General features: G+C 41.3%; 1 protein-coding gene and 1 pseudogene across 5 annotated transcripts in view; one reads left to right on the top strand and one right to left on the bottom strand.

Moving 5' to 3' along the window:
* LOC147215100 (uncharacterized) overlaps positions 1-26,539 on the bottom strand; it is a 114,719-nt pseudogene that overhangs the window by 26,921 nt on the left and 61,259 nt on the right. The window lies entirely within an intron of this gene.
* LOC147215101 (supervillin-like) overlaps positions 1-26,539 on the top strand; it is a 65,205-nt gene that overhangs the window by 2,832 nt on the left and 35,834 nt on the right. Inside the window, exons 2-4 of one of the 4 annotated variants that reach the window (XM_086140109.1) lie at positions 13,004-13,490; positions 19,666-19,700; positions 22,712-22,767. In XM_086140109.1, coding sequence (XP_085996235.1) covers positions 13,108-13,490; positions 19,666-19,700; positions 22,712-22,767 — 474 coding nt within the window. In that variant the 5' untranslated portion in view covers positions 13,004-13,107. Of the gene's footprint in view, positions 1-13,003; positions 13,491-19,665; positions 19,701-22,711; positions 22,768-26,539 lie in introns of those variants that run through there. The other 3 variants (XM_086140110.1, XM_086140111.1, XM_086140112.1) reach the window with 3 other exon arrangements.

Below are 26,539 nucleotides of genomic sequence, written 5' to 3'. Positions count from 1 at the left end.
CCCTGCACTCCTGTCTGGTCTCTTCAGTCCTCTCAGTGTCCCACTTCTTCTTTACTAACCACTTTCTCTGTATTTACTCTTGCACTTTGTCATTACACCACCAAGTCTCCTTATCTACTTTCCTTCCAGATGACCCACCAAGTACTCTCCTACCTGTCTCCCTGATAACCCTAGCTGTTGTCTTCCAATCATCTGGAAGCTCTCCCTGACCAACCAGAGCCATTCTCAACTCCTCCCTGAAAACCATACAGCACTCCTCCCTTTTCAGCTTCCACCACTTTGTCCTCTACTCTCCCCTTGCCCTCTTGATCTTCCTTGTCACCAGAGTCATCCTATAGACCAGCATCCTATGCTGTCTGGCTACACTCTCACCTACAACTACTTTGCAGTCACTGATCTTTTTCAGGTTACCTTGTCTATACAGATGTAGTGTACCTGGGCGCTCCCACCTCCGCTCTTATAAGTTACCCTATGTACCAGTTTTTTCTGGAAAAAAAGTCTTCACTACAGCCATTATCCATCCTTTTTACATTTTTTTAAATCTACCACCATCTTTCCCTCAGCATTCCTATCCTGTATAGCAAACTTCACTTCTTCATCCCCTCTATTGCCTACACCAACATGTCCATTGAAGTCTGCACCAGTTACTACTCTCTCATCTCTGGGGATATTCTGCATCACTTCATCTAACTCATTCCAGAACCTCTGCTTCTCCTCAAATTCACATCCCACCTGTTGGGCATAGCCACTAACAGCATTGAGCATCACACCTTCACTTTCCAGTTTCAGACTCATTAGTCTATCTCACATTCTTTTCACCTTCACGTTCCTTACAAACTCCTCCTTCAAGATAACTCCTATTCCATTTCTCTTCCTGTCAGTACCATAATAGTACTACTTAAAGCCCGCTCCTAAGCCTCTAGCCTTATTACCTTTCCAACTGTCTCCTATAAAATTGCCTGAATACCTACTTTGTTAGGCCAAAGTTTTGTTCTGTATACTTAATATGTGGTAAAAATGTTGCTATCTTTTGGGTATTATTTATTTATTTATTGATTTATTTATTTATTTAATCCTTGATAATCCCTTAAAAATGTTCTATGCATTTAACTCATCATGTCTGAACCATTAGCAGTGAGCAGCCACTCAACATCCTCCAGGGAGCAGTTAGGGGTTCAGTGTCGTGGTCAACTATACTCATATAATTATAAGGTGGACTCACAGTCTTTTGTTGTCAATAAATGGATGACAATCGGGTCAGGACAGGGATCCATAGCCTGATCACAAAGGCAACACATTGGTGGATGTGTATCCTGACCCAAACAAAGAAGGAGTAATAATTTATCCTGTATTAATCCCCATGGGGAAATTCGTTCTCTGCACTTAACCCATCATGGACGAACCATGAGCATGCCGTCCATCAGCGCCAGGGGAGCAGTAAGGAGTTCAGTGTCTTGCTCAAAAAACTTTGACACACTAGGAGGAGCCAGGAATCAAACAAGGAAGGTTTGGTTCCAAAGATGATTGCTCTACCTCCTGTGCCACGCTGCCCCCTCTGACTACCTCTCACCTCAGAAAAAGAGTTATAAATGTATGAAACTGGAAAGGGTTGCGAGACCATGTTTAAAGCGTTTGGACTCCTTTAGTCCACAAAGAGAAATATTGTGTTTAAATGGAGGAAACTGAAGACCACTATAACCCTTCTCAGAAGTCGACCAACAAAGATAAATCCAGGAACCTCATCCTATTTGTGAAACATGGTGGTGGTCATGTTCTGGTTTTCGCCTGTTTTTACTGTCTGGGTCTTGGAGACTCAGTATAATTTTTGGAACAATCAATTTTGAACTTGATCAAAGAATTCTTAAGAAATGCAGCCTTGGGAGGGCATAGGCCAGTGTCTTCCTGAGCCAGTCCCAAACCCAATTATGCGAGCCGACCCTCTGCTCACAGCTCTCAGTTCAGTTTGCTGGCTAAGGCCAAGATGTTCTTTTTAAAATATATTCATATAAAGAAGAAGGAATATGACAATGTTAGAACTAGAAAAGCCACTGTTGAAGCTGGCTAAGGGCTACACTCTGTTTAATCTACTCCAAGACTTATTTATAAACAGCAGTTCGAGGAGACTGTTTCCCAATTTCCACTAAGACCGAACTATATTTGGTCAGTAAGATTCAGTGAAATCCCACTTCAACAACCAATCCTACAACCAATTTTATATTGTAATGGCACATAATTACATTGTTATACTTCAGACTTTCATGTGATTTGCACTCAAATGTCGGTTTCAGTGTACAAGGTCAGCTCAAGACATCCTCCAAATTAGATTGTTCTTTTTTCCATTTTATTTTTGTTTGGTTCCAGAGCAGAATTTCATTTAACACCAGCTTCAACTGATATTACGTGTGTGAAACATTATAATGTTTTCTTTTAAAACAAATTACTTCATGTTTTTTTTGACATGTTCCTCAAGTCCATTTCAATCAAAGGTGTAGCCATGAAACAATCATATTTAAAAAAAAAAGAAGAAAAAAAAAATATTGGACAATACTAAGGAACTACTTATTCACAATTTCTCAATTTTAGGCTTATTTAATGAATAATAAAGAAGAGTTTTGGCCCACTGCTTCTGACTGCAGTGCCCTCTGATTTCAGTATTTTTCCTGAGATGTCTGGCTGTTAATACCTCCTTCTCTGATAGGGGGCAAAATTAGAGACCCCTGAGCCCCACCCAGCGCATTGCATTTCAGTTAGCTAGATGGTATCTGCTCTGCAAAGTAGATGAGGGAACTGGATTCTTAGGAAGAGGTATTTGACTCCACTGACTCAACCCAGCCACCATGCAAGTTGCATGCTGTTTGGCATGGAAAAGTACAACTGCAGCAACTATATAATGTTGCAAAATTGCTGGTTTAATGATGAGTTGGAACAGTAAGATTAGTAAGTGTAAGAAAAATAAATAAAATTGATAAAAAAAATAAGTAGCAAAGGTCTGAAGATACTGCATTTGCAACAACTTTTTCATCAGTTGGTTGATGGACTAGCTAAATGTTGAAAAATGTAAACATTTAAAACAAGACCTACAACTCTTTTTTTTTTTTTTTTTTAATCCCTTTCTTCATATTACCCTTTTATAAAATGAAAGGCCCCACCTAAAAATTATGCCATGGGTTTTAAGGCCCACACTTTCTTGCTGTATACAATTCTGGCAAATTGGAGTGACTTGAAATTTTTGGGATAAAGCCCAGTGCCACAAGGCAATGCATTTTCTTGTAGCAAAGTTTGTGGCCTGCATAAGCATAAAACTGCGTGTGTGTTAATGTAATTCACTACCTCGACAAAGGCCTGTAAACACTCCATTTTCCACTCTGTATTTCAGCTTCTTTAATTGCAGCCTTATTTGCTTTTATTTGATTTTATTTTTACAATTATTGTATGTCATCATGCATGTGTCTGCAATCGTGTTTATGCTAGTTTGCTTTGTCATACGTCACATATCATGGCTCCTTTGAATCAGCAAACAGAAGGCCCAGCGGCATAAAAAGAGACCTCACCTGTACAAAAAACAAAAAAAGAAGGAAAACAAGGGGGGATATTAAACACTCCTGTATAAAATGTCATTAGTCATTGAGTTGCACTCAAATATGCTGCTCTCCTTTATGATACAGGTGGTCATCACTTCACAACGGGGTTATGTTCTAAAAGGGTCTGTGGTTAAGAGATTTCATCGTTGAGTGAAACACCGTGTCTACCATTCTCCTATACCGTATTTGCATACATATTTATATTCCGTTTATATTCCGCTATTTTACCTTTTATTTTCCTTTTCATGTTTGTATATGCATGAATATAGGCCATTTCTAACTATCTACAATACTTACTCACTTACAACTACGCTGCCAGCGCATTCCGCACGTATTTTATGATCCCAAAGCCCGTCTTACTCAGAGTTGTTGTTAATGGAGTACGTTGTTAAGTGAGGACCACCTGTAATTATTTCATAGAGAGGATGTGTTGCCGTTGACAAGGCTTGCCTTAGTTTAATTATACGAGTACAGTTTTTAGTGTCAATTACTATGGCAGAGTGTAGTGCAGGCTTGAGTACCCAAGCCGGCTAACTGGTTTCAGTTTGCAGGAATGCAGGTAAGAGAGATTTGTGAAACTGTGAGAGAGATTTGTCTTGAGCCTTGTTTGTGCCCCATCCCCCACCTTTACAGCAGCAGATCTTGTCTTCCCCCTGCCACTGTAACACCAGAAAGGGCCCCCTTGGCACCCTGGAGGTACATGCCCCACAAAAATACATCACTGCACAGTCCACAAAAGCCCTTTCTTTCCCCGCTTGTCTATTTCCTCCTTCTGCTGCTCTGACCTCAATTTCTTTCTTCGCTTTCTTATTGTACTTAAGCCTCTTATAAATGGGCAGTGCTTTTTTTCTGTCTTTAATGTTTCCCTTTTTGTATCGTCCACCGTACATGCTTATTCCTATGTCCATCTCTTTTCCATCCTTTGTCAATGCAACCTAATTTCCCCTTTTACTTCCTTTCCTCAAACTTATCGCAAGGCAAGATTTTAGCTTGCCATGCTTAATAAAATTACCCAACTATCATACCTTTAAAATTTCTCTTTTAGTGTAGGCTTCTTTCCACGGAATCAGAATAGCCTTTATTGTCACTGCAGGACACAGTGAGATTGGAATGCTACTCTTTTTGGTGTAGAAATACAAAGCCAAGGAAAAACCCAATGATGTGCAATGCAACATAATAAATAATGATTGAGAAGACATGAGATAAAGTTAAATGTGCTTTGTAGACAAAAATCAAAATGCTCTTTTAGGCAAGCTGGGGGAAATAGATTGCACTTGGAGTACGTAGATAATAAAAATAAATAATACACTGAGTTATTGCACTTGTGTAATGGTGGGAAAAGGATTTCAGAGGTGTGGGGCGTGGTGAGTTATGGAGGCATTTGTTTGTTGTGGTTGTGAGCGGTGTTTGCTTTGGGAAAGAAGCTGTCTCTGACTGTTTTTGCAGCTCCTGTGTTTAATGTTGTGCCGGCCGGAGGGCAGTAGTTCAAAGGAAGTTGCCAAGGTGGGAATTATCCTTAATGAGGTTTGCTGCTCTGCTGAGGTAGTAAGAGCCAGCATTGTCTTCTAGACTTGGTAGAGAGCAGCCCAAGATCTTTTCGGCTGTGTCAATCAGTCTGCAGTGCTCTCCCGTCAGACGCAATGCATCGAGCATACCATGCTGTTAGGCAGTATGTCAGGACGCTCTTGATAGTTGCTCAACAGAAGGTCAGAAGCAGCTTCTCCATGTTGGTTTTCCTGAGCACCCTCAGGAAGTGGAATTGCTGCTGGGCCCTCTTACAACCGATGCTTTGGCGGCAGACCAAGAGAGGTTGTTGAAGATATGCACCCCAGGATATCTGAAAGAACAAATTCTTTCCACACTTTCCCTGTTTATGGAGAGGGGGACTGGCTCTGTGGCCCTCCCCTGAAGTCCAGAATGATTTATTTTGTTTTTGTGGTGTTGAGCAGGAGGTTGTTTGCTGTGCACCACTTTGTCAGTTTCCACACCTCATCTCTGTTATTTGACTATTCTCCATTAAAGATGAGTCCGGTCATGGTTGTGCCATCTGCAAATTTAATGAAGGTGTTTGCGAGGTGGTCGGTGGAGCAGTCGTGTGTGGATACTGTGTTGAGGAGGGGGCTCAGTACACAAGCTTGGGGGGAGCCTGTACTGAGTGTTATGGTGGGGGAGAGGTGGGGGTTGAATCCGACCAGTTGTGGGTGGTTTGTTAGGAAGTCCTTGATCCAGCAGTTGAGATGACTAAATGAGACAATTTCTCAACTAGGATCTTGGAAAAAATTGTGTTAAAGGTGGCGCTAAAGTCTATGAATGCATTGGATTCCCAGGATCCCCTGGCATAATTCCTCGGGTGCTCTAAGTGACTGAGTGTGGGTTGGAGCGTGATGTTGATGCTGTCCTCTGTGGAATGGTTTGATGATGAGATGTACTTTAATTATCCCATGCTAGGGAAATTGTTTAAAATTGTTTGCTGTTTAAGCAACAAGGGTGTTTGGCCGCAGCATTGATATTCAATTTTAATTTTGCTCGGCGTTATAGGAGACTTAAACTTGTTGCAGGATACTTAAACCTTTGTAATTGCTGAGAAATTGTTTTATAATCAGAAACATGCTGGTCTCTCACAGTATGTGGTTGATTGTTGTATTAGGTTGGCTTTAGGCTTTACACACAGCCTTGGCCCAACCCCCTCACCAGCTGTTTTCTGATGCATTTCATTGGTTGAAATTGATTGGCTAGTGACTAGTGCTTAAAGTGTATTAAATTCAAAACGAAGTTATCAATTAGCGTTACGCAGTTAAGCCCATCTGCTTTCATTTTCTGGTCGCAAGACCCATACGCTGTAAACTGTATATATAGAGCTTCTATATACAGTATCTATCATAAGTATTCACCCCCTGGAAGTTTTACCCTTTTAGTGCTTTCATAAATCAATCATGGTCAATAAAATTCGGCTTTTTTTAACACAAAAATTTATTGTCAAAGTGAAATTAATGTCAAAGTGAAAACAGATTTCTACAAAGTAATGTCAATTAAATAAAAATATATAAAGAAATATAATTATAATCCAAAGAGAAGATTTATGGATGTCGTGAGAGAGGATATGAAGGTAGTTGGTGTGAGAGAGGAAGATACAGAGAATAGGGTTAGATGGAGAAAGTTGACTCGCTGTGGCGACCCCTAACGGGAAAAGCTGAAAGAAGAAGAAGAAGAAGATATAAAGAAATATAATTGTTTGCATAATTAATCACCCCTTCCAGTCAGTATTTTGTTGATGCACCTTTGGATGCAATCAAAGCAGTGAGTCTGTGTGGATAAGTCTTGATAAGTCTTGTACATGTGCCCACAGCAATTTTGCTCCATTCTTCCTTGCAAAACTGCTCAAGCTCTGTCAGGTTGCGTGGGTATTGGGCATGGACAGCCCTTTTTAAGTCCCGACACAAATTCTCTATAGGATTGAGGTCAGTCTGGGCTTTGACTCGGCCACTCCAGAACATTTACCTGCTTCTTTTTTAAACATTCCTGTGTAGCTTTTGCAGTATGCTTCGGATCATTGTCTTGCTGGAAAAAAAATCTCACGAGCCGTAGTTCTCTTGAAGACTTAGTAAGATTGTCCCCCAGGATTTCAGTGTATTTTGTAGTATTCATTCTGCCCTCTACCTTTACAAGCCTTCCAGGTAAGGCCGCTGAGAAACAGCCCCACAGCATGCTTAACAGTGGGGATGGTGTGTTTTTGGTGATGTGCAGTGTTTGGTTTCCGCCAAACATGACGTCTTGTCTGATGGCCAAAAAGCTCAATTTTGGTCTCATCAGACTAAAGAATCTTCTTCCTCTTGCTTCCACGTGCTTTTTGGCAAACTCTTGTTGAGATCTAAATGACTTTTCTTCAACAGTGGCTTTCTCATTGCCACTCTCCCATAAAGCTTTGACCGGTGAAGAACCCGGGCAGCAGTTGCTATGTGCACAGTCTCTCCCATCTCAGCAGCTGAAGCTTGCAACTCCTTCAGAGTAGTCGTAGGGGTCTTGGTGCTTCTCTCACTAGTCTCCTACTTGCAGGGTCACGAGGGCGGCCTGATCTAAGCAGATTCACACAAGTGCCATATTCCTTCCATTTCTTGATAATGGATTTCATTGAACTCCAGGGGATGTTCAATGCCTTGGAAATGTTTTTGTATCCATCCCCTGAATTGTACATCTCAATCACCCTTTCCCTGAGTTACTTGGAGTGTTCTTCTGTCTTCATATATTAACTTAAAAAGGGGGTGATTAATTATGCAAACAATTATATTTCTTTATATATTTTTATTTCATTGACATTACTTTGACATTACATTCGTTATAGGAAGAATGTATGTCAGGATTTGGTTTAATCTTTTTATTGTCTCTCCACTTTTTTGTACACTTAGTGAAAAGTGTTTTGTTTTTTTTGTTTTTGTTTTTGTTTTTTTAGTCTGTATGAACTTCATGTGTATTTCTGGAGTTATGCAGTCACAGAATGTGGACATAATGGGACCTCCTACTTTCAATATGTTGTTCTTTAGTCAGCTGTCGATGCTAACTTGGAACAGTCTCAGTTATTAATCTATAAACATTTGAGTGGATTTCATCTTTAGGTTAAAGCACAAGTTGAAAGCTGATCCAGGGAGTAGCTGAAATAAGTGACATTGTGTAAATACAATATACCTGGTCTTTTTAACAACTAAGGGCAAGTCACATGTATAAACTTTACAACTTTCCTGTTTTATGAGTTTAGACTATAGGATTAAAACAGCTGATAGCCAAGGGAAAACTTGAGGCAAACACTATGCTTGGGGTTTTGGTTACAGAGAGTGAGATGCTTACAGACATGATCTGATCACAACATAAACGCTATTATGTGTGGCAGAATCTTGACATAACTGGAAAGCAGATTTTTTTTTATACCCATTGGATCCCAATATCTAGTATGAAAAGAGTTGGTTATTTAGTTATTTAGATTTATTTTGAACAGTTATTTAGAGCCTATGAAACTGTATGACACGGGTCGTTTATGATGGTATACATGTGTAGAGTAAGGGATTGCCTTTTTTAGAATTACAGGTGTCATCTTGAAAATGATTCATATCAAACTAGTCATGCCTTTCAAGAACTCAGTGTAAAGGAAAAGAGGGGAAAACTACCTGCAAAAAATCAGGTGGGTGTGTTGTTTGTTGGAAGTGCTTGGATTAAAGTAAGGCTCAATTCTACACTATATTTTTATATGCTTACACTTCCACAGTGTGCTGCTGCTGCTTAGAATAAATAATTAAATAAGACATTATGTGTTGCATTAGTTTTTGGGAAAAAAAAAAATGTCTTCAGAAGAACAAATGGACAACTCTAGGTTTGTCTTGTTTGACATTTTTTTATTTAGACTCAAGACAAGTTGTTACATGAACTGTACTTTGTGATTTTCAAATTATGCATTTAACTTGTGAATCTGTCTTTGTTTGAAGACTTTAAATGCTGCCCAAAATGTAGGCATGCACATTTGATATCTATACGTTTGACATAAATACAACCCCCCCTTTTGTTCCTCTTTATTTTTTGACTGTAAAGATTTTTCTCACCATGGAAATCCCATGTTTTTTTTTTTAATCTGAGGTTGGGTGTGGCCTGCATTCCTGCTTTGTCCTCCTGTGTAGACATGTGGATTGAGGGGGAAAGAAATATGCGGAACTGCTACAAGTCAGCCTTGCCTTGCTGAGAAAGCTTTTCTTCTCAAGTTATGTGTAGGCTCTTTATGAAATATTGACATTTATCATATTCTACCACTATGTGTACATTTGTGCCCCAAAGGTAGTTTTCAAAGCTGTTACCAGAGTTTGGTTTTACTAGCCATCCTTTAAGATTGAAGGACATGGCTTGGGGTTAGGCTTTGCCACATGTCATAACATTTCACATAGATTTATGGTTTCAGTCATCAATCTGACAATTTCAGCATGTAGGCCTAATATGAGTGACTCAACATCTGCCTATGTGTTATACTGATGGTATGAAATACCTTTTATTCATAGGCCTAAAACAAGTGTTATTTAATCTAAAAGTAACAGTTGATAATATTTGTACGTTTCTGATTCTTGACAAAATCTTGACTTGAAATGGCAATCTTACAATTTACAAGATGTTAGAATACGATGTTGAGTAAGATGTTGAAACATGCTTTTAAACTGCATAAGCCAAAAAATGTCTCAGTGCATTTTATCCTTTCTTAAAAAAAACAAATTCTAGGCGTTTGCCAAGCTTCTGGGTACTACTTGTGGAACAAGCTTTTTGAAGGTGGATAAACAGGATGATTAGGTAGTGACATATGCAGCTTTGGTTGAAACTGAACTTCCTCTCAAAGCTTTTATCATCCAAATGGCGATAGGGGTCCACAGCTAGAATTGTTTAAGTTTGTATGCATGGTTTAGAAGAGCAGAAATAATATAGTCTCTTGCAGTGGAAGGTAACGCCAGGAGATTGCAATTTGGTGTTGTGTTAAGAGTACAGAATTTAATGTTCCTTTAATCTCATTATATTTTGATGGAAATGGAATCATAACTGGGAGAGGAAGAGCAAAAAAAAAGAAAAATCACATCAAGGTGTTATGTTGTGATTTGAAATTATAGATGTATCTTTCACACTTTCCCATCTCACTTGTTTATGTCCGACTGATGCAAATGAAAGCACCTATTTTCACCTGTTTTGAAATCAAATGTGTCATTGTGTACTGGATGAGTACTTTCACTCTGTCAATGTTTTGATTCTTTTATTTTTCTTTTCTTTCTTTTCTTTCTTTTCTTGATTCTTTTATTTTTTTTTTAATGTGGTTTTTTATGTGTTTTTTATGTATTAAATATTTCTGGGCCCAGAAATATTTGGACAGTGACACAATCTTCATGATTTGAGCTCTGTATGCACCCACATTGGTTTTGAAATGAAACAACCACAACAGAATTGAAGTGTAGATTTTAAGGTTTAATGCAAGGGGTTGAATAATAACAAAACGTGTTCAAATATTTATGGGCCTAACTGTATATGCATTTATATGGACATAAATACAAGGACACCGAAGTTTGTTTTGTCAGTTCAAAACCTCTAACAAACCAATTAATCTTTATTCATCTTGGATGAGTTCACATTTGAGGGCAGCACAGTGGTTAGCACTTTGGTCTCAGCATGAAGGGCCCTGATTCGAGACTGTATGAAGTTTCTCCTAGTGTCTGTGTGGGTTTCCTCCAGGTTCTCCGGTTTCTGCCCATGGTCTGAAAACATGCAGCAGGTTAATTGGGGAAAAAAAATTGGGAAAATTGCCCCGAATGAGTTGGTTAATGGCTGTCTGTGTATTTGCCTCTCGATTGACTGGTGACCAGTCCGGGGTGTACCCTGCCTCTTGTCTGATGTCAGCTGGGGTAGGCTCTAGCGACCCTGAGTGCAGGATAAGTGGCAGACAATGGATGGATGGATGGATGGATGGAGTTCACATTTGATGGGTAGGATTTTTAAATGTTTTTATTTTTATTTATTTTTTTATCTTGAATGTGTGACCCAACATTAGAATAACAGCAGCTGCTTCCAAACAGGGCAGTTTCAGTGTTCTGGTTCTCAACAGACAAGCTGTTGGGTTTAGAAGTCCTTTTATAGGTAGGGACCAAGGTAAATTATGACTCATGTAAGCTTGTGTACACTCATGAAATTAACATCCAACTTCTCAAGGCTTTTGCCTTCTTAAGGCAGGTCACTGGGATTGGAATTACATGTTAAGGTCCTCTGTTTTGTTTTCTAAGTCAGGAGGTACTGCAAGTTATTGCTGCCATCATCTGCCACTTGAATTTTTTTATTAGACTGTTAGTGTTTCTAACCAAGGAATTTGATAGTCCACTCAACATTACATTTTGAAATTCTGATTAGGATAACTAGTAAAAATAAAAATGGAGGGCTGATGACACATGACAAGCACTCTAAAAAGTTGTTAAACTCTATAAATTATACAGACTAAATGAAACATTATTTTTTAATTTATTTTTCTTCTAAATTGAATTAACACAATACAAAAACAACATATTTGCTCACAAACTGATTCATGTTTTTCTTGTGTGAATATACTCTTATAATTTCTACATCATGTGCAGAAAATGAATGTTTATTTTCATAAAATGCAAGGACTTCATTTTTAAGATGTCAAAGTCCTATTAATATAAATAGCCAAAACCGATTGTTGTGGGTTGTTTTAAGCCCTTTGATGCAATCAGTTCTGACATAAAAATCACCAGAGTAAGCTCAGTTTATGACCAGGTCCACCTTTCTTTTCCCTCTTGCAGTAGCACATTTTTCATGTTGCTTCTCTGTTCTTTGCTATGTCATTACTAACATTGTCCAGACACAGAACTCCCCCTCTGCCCCCCCCCCCTCCCCATTTATAATTTTCCTATTCTCATAGGTCATAAATGTGAGCTCATGTGCTAACTTAAATAATCTCTTCAATAGAGATTCAACAAGGCTACAGTATGCCCCTCAACCTCAAAAAAAAAAATTAATTAAATTTTCTAATCTCCTTAGCTTTCTTCAAAAAGTCCCAAAGGGTGATAAACATGCTTATGCAATGAGAAATGTCTCTGTAAAAAAAATAAGATAAATAAAAACTTTCATGTGGTATGGAACAAAAAAACACAGCACAGCACACTTCACTTGCCTATGTGATTTCTGCTATGTAAAGATTTCATTGAATAAAATGAACTCAACACAGCCTTTCACAACTGTGTCCTTTAAAGTAAACCCAATTTGAAAGTTGAAAGCCATTAGATATTGTGCTTATTCTGTGTTTGGTGTCAGAAAGAGGGGATCAGTGTTTTGTTTTCACTGCCTCAGAAAGCTGAAGTCTATACTGCATTTGGTTTGGTGATGATGTCTTCAACAACCAGAGTAATTGACATTTAAAAAAATGAACAAAAATGAGTCCAAAGATGTTTCTACTATCTAGTTTGATATATGGTCAATGAATAGATAAAAAAGTGAACAGAAAATGTCCCCTGGGAGTGTATGACGGTTAAGCAAAATATTGTCAAGTACTGAGATTGAAATGATCTGAAATTAAATTGTCACATCACACAACACCCTGTTAAACAACTAACTTTTTTTTTTTCCTTAGATTAAAAGGGAAATTTGCAGTGAAAATCCTGACCTTCGATTAAAGGGGTTGGAATCCTTCTGCGGTGCCAGAAAGACTTTGGTTATGGGAGTTTCAGCACTGATATTGACTTAGCGAGCAGGCTTAAGTTACTCACAGGGGGCTGTTAGATGGCGCAGGTCTTAGCTTGGATCTGTTAGGAACGTCATGTCACATTCCGTTTGACACCATGTTCAGTCCTTTGTATTCTTCCACAAAGCAGTGATAAAGTGTTAATGTATTCTTGTCTTGTTTGCAGTATCATGCTGATTTTGATGGACTGAATCACTACCGAAGAGGAAGAGAGATCTACAAAATCAACTACTACCATATCTGGGTTAAGAAACAGCATTGAACTTCAGAATGGATGGAATTGACACATTATCGGGCTCTGTACCAGAGACAAAAGCGGAGCGAATTGCTCGCTATAAAGCCGAAAGGAGAAGAGAACTGGCTGAGCGGTATGGCAATTCTGAAGAACTCACCTCCAAATATGTCCGTAGGGATAGGAAAGTTGTAGACTCCTCTGACGTTTTTTCATCAGCCAAGAAGGCAGAAAAATATGATGATAATCTGTCAGAGCAAACTTATGCTAGACGAGGCCTCAGGAATAAAGTAGCAGAATCTGTGGAGCTGACAGACAATGAATCCACCCATGAAAAAGAGACAATTTTTTTTGAAACCGAAACCTCTTTGTCCTCCAAATCTGAATGTATGCCCTTTGAGGAGACATCATCTTATTTCAGGTGAGTCTATGCAGCTTTTAGCAAGTTTTAATTCAGGGCACAATTTATTCCAAACATCACTGAAAATTCTATCAACAAAACTGGTTTACAGCGCTGTCATAAGGCTGGGACTTAGATGCCATGATATATTACCTTACAATGGAGACTGCAGAACTGCAACACCAAAGTGGAAAATGAAAAAACAGTTATAATCAACAATTAAAAATAAATAAATAAACAATAATAATAAACAACTTAATATGCAAATATCACTACATTGCATGTAAAAGTGTTGTAGTTAGTGATGTATCCATAGTGCACTGCTAACATCCATCCATCTTCTGCCACTTATCCGGGGTTGGGTTTTGGGAAAGCAACCAAAGCAAAGACCAAGACGTCCCTCTACCCTTGCCACTTGTTCAGGTCTGCTCGGGGAATCACAACGCCTTCCCAGACTAGCCAAGAAACATCGTCCCTCAAGCATTTCCAGGGTCTTCCACAGGGCCTTGCCTCGGTGGGATGTGCCCAGAACACCTCACCAGGGAGATGTCCTTGTGGCATCCTGATCTGAGTCCCTGATTTTCTTACTTGTCACTACCAACAGCTCGCCCATTTGAATGTATATCACCCGGTAAATCACAAGCTTTGTTGTTTGCAATGTTCTGTCTTTGTGAAGGAGCTGAGCCAGAGTCCACATTGCTACTTACGCTGCACCAATCCACCTGTCAATCTCCCGTCCCATTTTTCCTTTACTTATGAGCAAGACCTCAAGATACTTCTAACTCTTCTTCTTGTGATAGGATCTTATCCGCAACATGGAGAGAGCACTTCACTTTCTTCAAGCTGAGGACCATGGCCATGCATTTGGAGGTGTTGATTTTCATCCCAGTTGCTTCACATCCAAATGTGAGCAAAAACTGGATATCACAGTTGGATGAAGCCAACAGGTCCATATCAGAGACCCAATCACACCTTTCATGGGAGGCTGATGAATGCAATTCCCCTGTTGTTGGGAGACACACTCTTTTTTTCCCCCTTTTCAAAGAGGAGGATCATCTTGTGAAATGAGATTAAAGTACATCTCATCTAATCATCACCCCCTCAGTTTGCCAATCCTGAAGCACTGTCCCTGATGTCTACGGGATGTTGCCAAGGCTCCAGATGGTGGACCAAAATATCTGTGAAGCCATTTGGAAGTCATTCTCCATGCCATAGCCAGACTCCTCCCATGCCTAAGTTTTTGCCTCTGTGACTGACAAAGTTCTATTCCTCTTGGCCTGCAGATTCTATAGCTCACAGTGCAAAAGCTCAGTGAGAATTCTTATTCGCCTGAACAGCATCTTTCACCAACAGTTTCAGGGCGGATTCCCCCCACAGGCACAAACCGCAACAGCTCTGGTCTGCAGCCTCACATGCAATGGTAACAATGGTAGCATGTCACGTCTCAGTGTCCCCCGGGACAAGGTCAAAGTTCTGCCGGAGGTGGCAATCGAAGCTCTTTCGGACAGGGGGCTTTGCCAGGGGGCTCTTCCAGACGTTCCAAACAGACCAATATGTTTTGGCCAGCCAGGCCCCACTGGCATCCTCTCCATCATCGAAGTCAACTCACCACCAGGTGGTTATGAGTTGACAGCTTTGCCGCTCTCCGTATCAGAGTGCCCATGTGGGGGGGAGGGGTATCCCCACCCCTGCACCTACAACTAAGTCCACGTGGTGGTTAGCACTTTTGCTTCACAGCTTGATGTTCTGATTCTAACTGGGGCCTTTCTGTGTGGAATTTCCAGGTACCTGTATTGCACTTTCTTTCTTTCATACACAGACTTACCTTACATAAATGTTTGTATTTAATACTTTTAGTTTTGATGATAGAGTACTGTTTATTGGCAGACTAATGTATCTTAATGTCTTTGCTTAATCTGATGTTCAATAGATTGTCGTCATATTAGATCAAATCAGTTGCTTTATACTCTTGTGAAATTGACTTTTTTATTCTGTATTGATTCTCTGTTGACTCTATTGATTCAAATGAGAACAATGGTATGATCTTGATAAATAGGAGGCAGAAATTCTGCAGCTTTGGTTTGTCATTGCTATCTTGGGCATGAAGTAAGATAAACTTTATTGATCCCCATAGGGTAAGTTCTTTTGTCAAAGCAGCCTAACAGTTATAACGTTGAAAAAAAAAAAAAAAGAAAGAAATATTAATAGAAAGACAGAAGATTGCAAGACATCATGAATCAATAGACAGCAGACAACAATAGCAACAACATCAGGGATAACAGTGGGCGACATCAAGGAACAGTAAGGGTGAAAAATACACAACAGGAACTAAACAATATAAATAGAGTTACAGAAATAAATAGCAATTAATAAAATGAATAGACAAAAATAGGCAGGTTATGTGGGAGCTGGGACAAGCATGGATACAACAGTTAGTGCATAACATGTGAATGGAGTAGTGAGATTGTGGAATTGTGGAAGCAACACAGGTGCACTCAGGCCGGTCAGAATTGTTCTGCCGTCCGGATTGCTGTACAGTCTGATTGCTGTGGGCACAAAGTAATGTCTGAAGCGTTCGGTTCGGCTGAAGGAGCTGCACATCAGCCACAGCTCATCGTGTAGGAGATGGGAAGGATTGTCCAGGATAGCTCCCAGTTTGTCCTTTACCCTCCCCATTGCCACAGATTGAAGATGGTCCAGATTCAGTCCCACCACCGAGCGGGCTTAGTCACGATGTTATTGAGCCTATGGACCTCACCTGTCCTGGCACTACCCCACCAGCACACTATACAGAATAACACTGTGTTGGCTACCATAGACTGGCAGAAGGTCTTGAGGAGCCCACTACAGAAGCCAAACAACCGCAGTCTCCTCAGCAAGAACAACCTGCTCTAACCCTTCCTGTGGAGTGTATCTGTGTGTGTGACCAGTCCAGTTTGTTGTTGATGTGGACCCCAAGGTACTTGTAGGAGTCCACGATCTCCACCTCTTCACCCTGGATGGGGATTGATACCTGTCTCCTCCGATTGTTACAGAAGTCCACAACCACCTCATTGGTCTTGGAGATGTTGAGTAGAAGGTGGTTGTGGTTGCTCCACTCAGCAAGACTCGGGATCAGACCTCTGTACTCGTTCTCGTTTTCATCATTGATGCATCCAACGATGGAAGGGTTTGTTGAGAATTTCTGGAGGTGGCAGGAACTGGAGATATACCAGAAGTCAGAGGTGGAGAAGGTGAAGAGGAATGGAGATAGGACACAGGGGCACTCCTGTGCTAAAAGCCATCCATCTTAACATACTGCATCTGTCCTGTGAGGTAGTCCAGGATCCAGGCAGTGATGTCAGGGTGAAGTTGCGTACTCAGCAGCTTGTCCTTGAGGACGGTGGGTATGATGCTGTTGAAGGTACTGTAGAAGTCAAAGGTGACTCAGTGCTTCCTGCACCCTCAAGGTGGGATAGGGCCTTATGAGTGAGGAAGATGATTGCATCTTCCACACCCATGTGCTGCCTGTACGCAAACTGCAGAGGGTCCAGGGAAGCAGATAGCCGGTCTTTCAGGTGCTGGAGTACAAGCCTCTCGAATCACTTCATGACATGTGACGTTAGTGCCACCGGCCTGTAGTCACTAAGAGTAATTGGATGTCCCTCCTTGGGTACTTGGGCAATGCAGGAGGTCTTCCAGAGGTCAGCCACCTTTGGCAACCTCAGAGGGGTTGAACAGGTGCTGGGAAGCTGCCCAGCACACACTTTGAGGACTGTGGGGCTGATGTTGTCCGGCCTGGACTTTTTTTTTAATTGAATTGATTATTCTCCACATAGAGATACAGTTATGTGATGGGTTTTACCACATCATTGCTGTGCAATGTATATTTTGAAGTAGGCCCACAAGGGGTTGATCAAGTCTGGGTGTGTATCAAACATTTAGCTATTATCAGCTGCCCAGGTGGTGTCATTCCTCTTCTGCCACAGCCAGTGACCAGTCCTCTCAGCAGTGTTGGCCAGTACTATGTCCCTTTGTCTGCTGCTAAGTTGGCATACCCCAGCTTCTTGTATTTATAGGCTTCCTCGATAGTGTTCTCACACGGCACGAGCTATGATCCAGGGTTTCGGGACTAATCCGCTGCTTGTTCCCCTCCCAGCCAAATTCTTGTCTCCTCTAGCACACATCCTGGTTTTTAAGTGGTTGGATGTCGATTGATACCCTTTTGATCTGCAGTTCTTCTGTTGCGCCAGAGCACTTGGTTGTGTCGCCATGCACACCTACCTTGAATGAGGCTACCGAGACTTTACACAGGGGGCAAAATGGGTCTTTTCTAAGCCACAGCTGCAGATTCGTGGGAGAGGGCAGCAAATCATATGTGGCTCAGGTGATGTTAACATGTTGGTTTCCATGCTCTAGAGTTCGCCCCATGGGAGTTTCCTCTTTTCAACACCCTTCCACTTCACCCAGTGTCCCTGTTTGACCTGCACAATGGGCATGGAATGTCTAGCTGCTTCCTCCTGTCAACACACCTCCGCCACCACCATAGTTCGACATTCGATTGTAGATTTCTGTTGCCAGAGCAGTGTTACTGGCCAAAGCCACCTCTGCCTTGTTCAATGTGTCCCACTATATCCCAATGGAGGAATGAGATTTCGCCTATGTCACAGCTGTGGCTGGGGACCGCTTCCTTCCTGTTACTATTGTAGGAGAGACGCCTCTCACTACAAGATCCCAGGAGTCTGTGAGTGACAGAAATGCCCTGTGTCGAGAATGGTCATACTAATACCAGGAGCCAAGTAGGGGATATGGGTAGTCAAAAGGAAATGAGTAAGGTGTCCTGGAAATGTACGAATATGATATCAATATTGCACGCATAATAGTGGGTAAGTAGAAGGGGAGATCTCCCTTCTTTCAGCAAGGATGCAGTCTTTGGCTGAAGGAGCTGCTTAGAGTCCCCTCAGTGAAAAGCGATGGGTGGGAGGCGTAGTCCTTATGGATGCTTGCTTAGCTAACATATTCATCTTAGTCATCACTGTCATGACCAAGCCTGCCCACCTGACCAGCTTATTAAGTCTTTTCCTGTCCGTCTCAGAGCTTCCACAGCCCCAGCAGACCACTGCATAGAGCAGTGCTGATGCCACCACAGTGTTATAGAAAGTCCTTAACAATGTCTTTCACACACCAAAAGACCTCAAGTCTCCTCATAAGGTGGAGACCACTTTGGCCTTTCTTTTACAGAACATCTATATTGTGGGACCAGTGCAGCTTGCTGCTTACCAGAGGCCTGAGATAGCTGAGGTTCATCCTCCTCATGGCTTTAATCAGGCCAAAGGCGCAGGCCTGTACCTTTGGGCTCCCGGGGGAGCCTCTGCAGAGCTGATCTGTACAGTCTCTTAGCAGTTAAGAGCGGATGCCATCAGGGCCTGTAACCTTCCTTGCTTTGATATTACTCAGCTGCTTCCTCACCTGGTCAATTGTTATGTAGTGGCTATGGATAGGGCTGTATAGTTGAAGAGCAATCCAGGCAAAGGTTGGGTGTGAGGATGTGTATGTGCGTGTGTGGCACTATTGAAACCTATTGAAAGAATCAAAAACCCTCTTCTTCCTATTCAGCAGGGTTTTTGGTTCTTGGGTCACCCAGTTGTTTCGGAAACACAGCACCCTCATAGTAGACATGGTGTTGTTGCCACAAAAGTTAATATGGAGGCAGTGATGTATGTGGTCAGACTGTTTAGGTCCTGCCCATGCGTTCTGCACAACACCTCCCAGTTCTTGTTGCCTTGCTGTCAAAACAGTCCCTTAGTGCCACACTATAGCCAGAGCACAGAGGAAGTCTGGAATTGCCATGACTTGTGCTACACGTGTGTGTGTGTGTGTGTGTGTGTGTGTGTGTGTGTGTGTGTGTGTGTGTGTGTGTGTGTGTGTGTGTGTGTGTGTGTGTGTGTGTGTGTGTGTGTGTGTGTGTGTGTGTGTGTGTGTGTGCTCTGCTGTTATAGCATCAACAATGCAGATAAGCTGGGTTTGAATATGTAGTTCATTTCAGAAGGATGTTCATCATCACATCTAATATGTTTCTGCAGTCAGTTTCTGAATAGGTTTGTAATACATCAGCTATTTTTGTGACTTAGCTGTTCAGTTCTATGTATTGTAACTGTTCCCTTTCATCTGTCATAATTTAACTACATTAGTGACTGCTTGTCTCTCTTTTCTCTAGACTGCGAGCAACTGATGGCGTAGATGGGCCAACGGGTAAGACAAAGAAATTAAAAGATCAGACAAATTTTCAATATTCTCAGAAATAGATATTACTTAGTAATTTTGTGTTGAAACACAGGACATCACAAAATACTCTTGGTTTGTTGATGTGGGAACAGTGAAAGAAACAATTTTACTACCATTTTGTTAGCTTTGATTTTAACTGTGTAAAAGAAAGGTTCTGTTTATTTGATGATATCAAACTATATTAAAACTATGACAGGGTGGCCAGAGGCATTTGCATGTCTACCTGTGAAAGTGTTTTATCACAGAAGTTGAATTAGAATGTTATTTTAGGCCAACAGCTATTATAACTTAGTTTGAAGTATCTTACAACAAAGACAAAACCAAGGGGAAATTAGACAATTGTTGGCTGTTATGTCATATGTCATATGGGTATAACAGCAAATTTCTTTGAAAGGAGTATCTTTGGGTGCTTGTTGGGTTAGTAATATGGGTCCTTCTCAAAAAAATTGCATATTGTGATAAAGTTTATTGTTTTTCATAATGTAATGATAAAATTAAACTTTCATATATTATAGATTCATTACACGCAACTGAAGTAGTTCAAGCCTTTTATTGTTTTAATATTGATGATCCCTGTCTCAAAAATTAGCATATGTCACCCAACCTATAAAAAAAGTGTTTTGATACAAAAAAAGCCAACCTTCAAATAATTATGTTTTGTTATTCACTCAATACTTGGTCAGGAATCCTTTTGCAGAAATGACTGCTCCAATGCGGCGTGGCGTGGAGGCAATCAGTCGATGGCACTGCTGAGGTATTATGGAGGCCCAGGATGCTTCGATAATGGCCTTAAGCTCGTCCACAGTGTTGGGTCTGGTGTCTCTCAACTTCCTCTTTACAATATCCCAAAGATTCTCGATGGGGTTCAGGTCAGGAGAGTTGGCAGGCCAGTTGAGCACAGTAATACCATGGTCAGCAAACCATTTACCAGTGGTTCTGGCACTGTGAGCAGGTGCCAGGTCGTGCTGAAAAATGAAATCTTCATCTCCATTAAGCTTTTCAGCAGATGGAAGCATGAAGTGCTTCAAAATCTCCTGATAACTAGTTGCATTGACCCTGCCCTTGATAAAACACAGTGGACCAATACTAGCAGCTGACATGGCACCCCAGAGCATCACTGACTGTGGGTACTTGACACTGGACTTCAGGCATTTTGGCATTTCCTTCTCACCAGTCCTCCTCCAGACTCTGGCACCTTGATTTCTGAATGACAAGCAAAATTTGCTGACATCCAAAAAAAGTACTTAAAACCACTGAGCAAGTCCAGTGCTGCTTCTCTCTAGCCCAGGTCAGGCGCTTCTGCCGCTGTTTCTGGTTCAAAAGTGGCTTGACTTGGGGAATGAGGCACCTGTAGCCCATTTCCTCCGCACGCCTGTGCATGGTGGCTCTGGATGTTTCTACTCCAGAGTCAGCCCGCTGCTTCCACAGCTCCCTCAAGGTCTGGATGCAGCGTTTTCTGCCACACTTTTTCCTTTCCACAGTCGACCCACTGAGGTGTCTTGATACAGCACTCTGGGAACCACCTACTCGATCAGAGATATCTTTCTGTGTCTTACCCTCTTGCTTGAGGGTGTCAATGATGTCCATCTGGACAGCAGTCAGGTCGGCAGTCTTACCCATGATTGCAGTTTTGAGTAATGAACCAGGCTGGGAGTTTTTAAAAGTCTCAGCAATCTTTTGCACTTGTTTAGAGTTAATTCGTTGATTCAGATGATTAGGTTAATAGCTCGTTAGAGTACTTTTTAATGATATGCTAATTTTTTGAGATAGGAATTTGGGGTTTTCATGAGCTGTATGCCAAAATCCAAAGTATGCCAAAGTATTAAACAATAAAAGACCTGAAATATTTCATTTGCTGTGCAATGAATCTAAAATATATGAAAGTTTAATTTTTATCATTACATTATGGAAAATAATGAACTTTATCTCAATATGCAATTTTTTTGAGAAGGACCTTTTTTTGAAATGCATGTATGTCAATGTGGGTAGGCATGTATGTGTAGGAATACTTGAAAATGATTGATTGAGATGATGAAATGTTCTTCACAATTCCTGTATTTGACATGTTGAATGTTATATATACATATATACATACATCACTACTACCTCCAGCTATGTTTCCTGTTTCCTCCTTAGTGTCACTGTCCTTAAACCATATAGTACTGCTGGTCTCACAGCTGTCTTGTACCTATTTGGCTAGTATTCTTTTCTCACTGCTTTTCTCCATCTGTTCCAACCTGCTTGAACTGGGTGTTTCACCTCTTTTCTACACTCTCCATTGCTCTGGACCATTGACCCTAAGTTCTTAAAATCCCCACCTCCTTTATTTCCACTCCCTGTAGCCTCACTTGGGTCCCTCCAATTCACACATATATATTCTGTCTGACTGCAACCAGGATCATACCTCCACCACTCTAGATTTTCCTCCACTTGTTCCCTGCTGTCATTAAAGATTGCAATGTCATCTGCAAAACATCATGGTCATTGGAGATTCCTGTCTAACCTCATCTTTCAGATCTGACATTAGAATGCATCACCATATTATTTCATAGATCATATGTATTAGGTGTATATTTCCAAGGATCATACAGTTTAAGTCCATAACTACAACATTTTCAATGTTTTGGATCACTGTGTTTGATACGATTATGGATTCCTGTGAAAACTAATGAATGCCTCTTAGCTGACTAATATTCAGCAACTCATCGACTCTTCTTACAACAATATCTGAGCAGCTTTGTGTTTTTGCTCATAATCCTTGAGTGAAGTTTTGATGTGTTAAAACTAAGTGAAGCTCTTGCTAAAACCAGATTTTCTCTTGATAATTCTTGTCCCTGTCAGTGTGCTTCATGAGATGAATGATTATAGACAAAAAACCTTGTGTATTCATGATCACATGTTACTAACTCTGACAAAGTCATTCGCTGCACTCTTTGAGCAAATGACCCTACAATGTTCTTGCGTTGTATTTCTTTCAGTTGACAAGAAGTCTTTGGAAGACAAACGTATGAATTCTGTGATGCCTACTTTTAAGGTAGTTATTTAAATTTGAAATTTCTCTTTGGTATAAAGGTTTTCTGTCTGTCTGCCTTATCTGTCTGTTATTTCACTGTCAAGGATGGAATGAAATTAAGTTATCATGATACTTTACAGTCTCAAGAAATATCATGTTTTCACATGATCACTTTTAATTTTATCAATTATTAGCCTGATTGTCATTGGTCATTTACAGAGGAGGGATAGTGAAATATATTGGTATACTGATGCTGGAATTAGAGCTGCCAGGGAGGAGGTTGAGAGGAAGACCAAGGAAAAGATTTATGGATGTAGTGAGAGAGGATATGAAGGTAGTTGATGTGAGAGAGGAGGATACAGAGAATAGGGTTAGATGTAGACAGTTGACTCGCTGTGGTGACCGCTGAAGGAAAAAGCCAAGAAAGAAACACAACCTGTGTTACTCTACCTGTTATCTGCTCTCGCTGCAGATCACAATGTCATCTGCAAACATCATGGTCCATGGAGATTCCTGTCTTACCTCATCTGTCAGCCTTTCCATCAACACTGCAAACAAGAGGGGCTCAGAGCTGATCCCTGGTGGAGTCCCACCTCCACTTTGAACTTCTCTGTTACCCATAAAGCACACAGCACCACTGTCTCACAGCTAGCATACAAGTCCTGCACCAGTCTAACATATTTACTGGCCATCTCAGATTTCCTCATACAATACCAGAGTTCTTATCTTGGCACCCTGTCACGCTTTTTCAAGGTCTACAAAAACACAATGCAACTCCCTCTGGCCCTCTCTGTACTTCTCTATTAGCATTCTCAAAGCAAATACTGCATCTGTAGTACTCTTTCAAGGTATGAAGTCACACTTCTGTTCACAGATGCTGACTTCTACTCTCAGCCTAGTTTGCATTATTCTTTCGCATAACTTTACTGTATGGCTCATCAACTTTATCCCTCTGTAGTTGCTGCAATTCATCACATCCCCCTCATACTTAAAAATGGGCACCATCACACTTCGTCTCCATTCTTCAGGCATCTTCTCACTCTATAAGATCCTGTTGAATAATCTAATCAGAAACTGCCACTGCTTCTAGACACTTCCACACCTCCACAGGTATATCATCAGGACCCACTGCCTTTCCACTCCTCATCCTCTTCCCTTTTTTCCTCACCTCACTTTTCCTAATCTCTGCTACTTCGTGGTCTCGACATTCATGAGTTCTTCGAAGTACTCTTTTCATCGTCCCATCACTGTTCTAGCATCTGTCAATACATTTCCCTCTCTATCCTTAATCACCCGGTCCTGTTCTACATCCTTTCCATCTTTATCTCTGTTTCACCAACCTATATAAACCTTTCTCTCCCTCCTTTCTGTCCAACTGAGCATACAGGTGCCCTATGTATGCCCTATGTTTTGCCTTTGCTACCTCTATCTTTACCTTACGTTGTATCTTCCTGTACTCCTGTCTGTTCTCTTCAGTCCTTTCAGTATCCCACTTCTTCTTTGCTAGCTCTTTTAATATACTCCTGCACTTCCTCATTCCATCACCAAGGAAACTACTTTCCTATCAGATGACACACCAAGTACTCTCCTACCTGTCTCCCTGATAACACTAGCTGTAGTTGTCCATCATCATCTGGAAGCTCACCCTGACCACCCAGGCCCTTTCTCACTTTGTCCTCTGCTCTGCCTTTGTCCTCTTTATCTTCCTTGTCACCAGAGTCATCCTACAAACGAGCATCCTATTCTGTCTGGCTACACTCTCACCTACAGCTACTTTGCAGTCACTGATCTCTTTCAGGTTACCTCGTTTATACAGATGTAGTGTACCTGGGTGCTCCTACCTACGCTCTTATAAGTTACCCAATGTTCATGTCTTTTTTGGCAAATAGGGTTCACTCCAGCCATTTGCATCCTTCTTGCAAAATCTTCCACCATCTCTCCCTCTGCGTTCCTATGCTGTATACCAAATCTGCCCATCACTTCTTCATCCCCTCTATTGCCTGCACCAACATGCCCATTGAAGTCTGAACCAATTACCATTCTCTCATCTCTGGGGATATTCTGAATCACTTTATCCAGCTCATTCCAGAACTTCTCCCTCTCCTCAAACTCACACCACACCTGCGGGGCATAGCCACTAATAAGATTTAGCATCACACCTTCAATTTCCAGTTTCAGACCTTTAAGTCTGTCTGTTAGGAATGTTCTGGAGGTGAAAAGAATGTCAAACACCTCCTTCAAGATAAGTCCTTCTCCATTTCTCTTATTCTCGGCTCCATGATAGTACAGCTTAAAGCCTGCTTTTAAGCTTCTTGCCTTAATACCTTTCCACCTTGTCATCTGGACACACAGTATATCCTCTTTCTTTCGCTGTGTCATGTCGACCAACAACACTATCTTTTCCAGTCATCGCCTCAATATTCAAAGTCCCTACCCTCAGTCCAAGACTCTTGCCTTTCCTCTTTTCTCTCTGCTTCCGAACATGCCTTCTTCCTCTCTTTTGACCTACAATAGCCCAGTTTCCATTGGTTCCCTGTAGGTCATCGGTACCAATGGTGGTCGTTGTTAGCCTGGGCCTTGACCGGTTTGATCTGGTTATTCGGTTGATTCGCATTTTTGGTTTTGGCAAAAGTTTTACGCCGGATGCCCTTCCTGAAGCAACCCTCTGCATTATTATGGGCTTGGGACCGGCTCAGGGAGACACTGGCCCGTGCTGCATTGAGGCTGCATTATGTGAACCCTGGTTCCAGTGAATTATCAAAGGAAGTAATTATCAGTGTTTTTCTTCTCTTCTTACCTTTTTTGTTTTACTTAGTATTAACTTGTTCAACAACTGCGAGGTTAACCGATATCTAAGTCTAAATTTCTAGCACTTCCCTGCAGCAGTAAATTTTATGCACCTGGATGTACAGTGGGGTCCCTTTCATGTCTTTGCAATACAGTCAATGGAGGTCTTAAGACAATATTGGATTGAAAAATAAAAGGGATCAGCGTGCTTGGAGAAGCATGGAAGACCAAACTTTGAAAATGTATCAGTTTTTTTTTAAGATAAAAATCCGTGCTTTTAAAAGTGTTTTGATTATTGTGTTTTCCCAGGCTACATATGTTTCAAAAGTGTTTATTAACAATCCATCCATCCAACCATCTTCTGCCACTTATCCAAAGTCGAGTCGCGGGGGCAACAGCTGGAGCAAAGGCCCAGATTTCCCCCTCCCCAGCCCCAGCTTTTCTGGGGGATCCCAAGGCATTCCCATGCAAGCCTAGAGACATAGTCTCTCCAACGTGTTCTGGGTCTTCCTTGTAGCCTCCTCCCAGATGGACTTGCCTAGAATACCTCCCCCAGGAGGCATCCTTGCCAGATGTCAAAGCTACCTCATCTAACTGCTCTCTATGCGGAGGAGTAGCGACTCTGGCTGAACTTTTCACTCTTTCTCTAAGGGAGAGTTTGGCCACCCTGCGGAGAAAACTCATTTTGGCTGCTGCATCCACTATCTCATTCTTTCAGTCACTATCCACAGCTTGTGACCATAGGTGAGGGTAGGAACATAGACTGACCAGTAAATTGAGAGCTTTGTACTGGTCTGTCGTGGTGAAGAAGGAGCTGAACCAGAAGGCAGAGTGCGCATCATTGTTGACGATGCACTGATCTGCCTGCCGGTCTCCGGCTTCATCCTACCCTCTCTTGTGAACAAGACCCTGAGATACTTGAACTTCTCCACTTGGGGCAGGACCTCTTCTCTATCCTGTAGTGGGTACTACACCAGTTTCCGGTTGAGCACTATGGTCTCGGCTT

This window comes from Fistularia commersonii, chromosome 32, assembly GCF_037954325.1.
Source record: "Fistularia commersonii isolate RoL2024-O1a breed Wild chromosome 32, RoL_Fcom_v1.0, whole genome shotgun sequence".
Lineage (NCBI taxonomy): Eukaryota > Metazoa > Chordata > Actinopteri > Syngnathiformes > Fistulariidae > Fistularia > Fistularia commersonii.
Note: the sequence above shows the minus strand (reverse complement) of the source record. Positions and strands in the feature narration are given on the sequence as shown.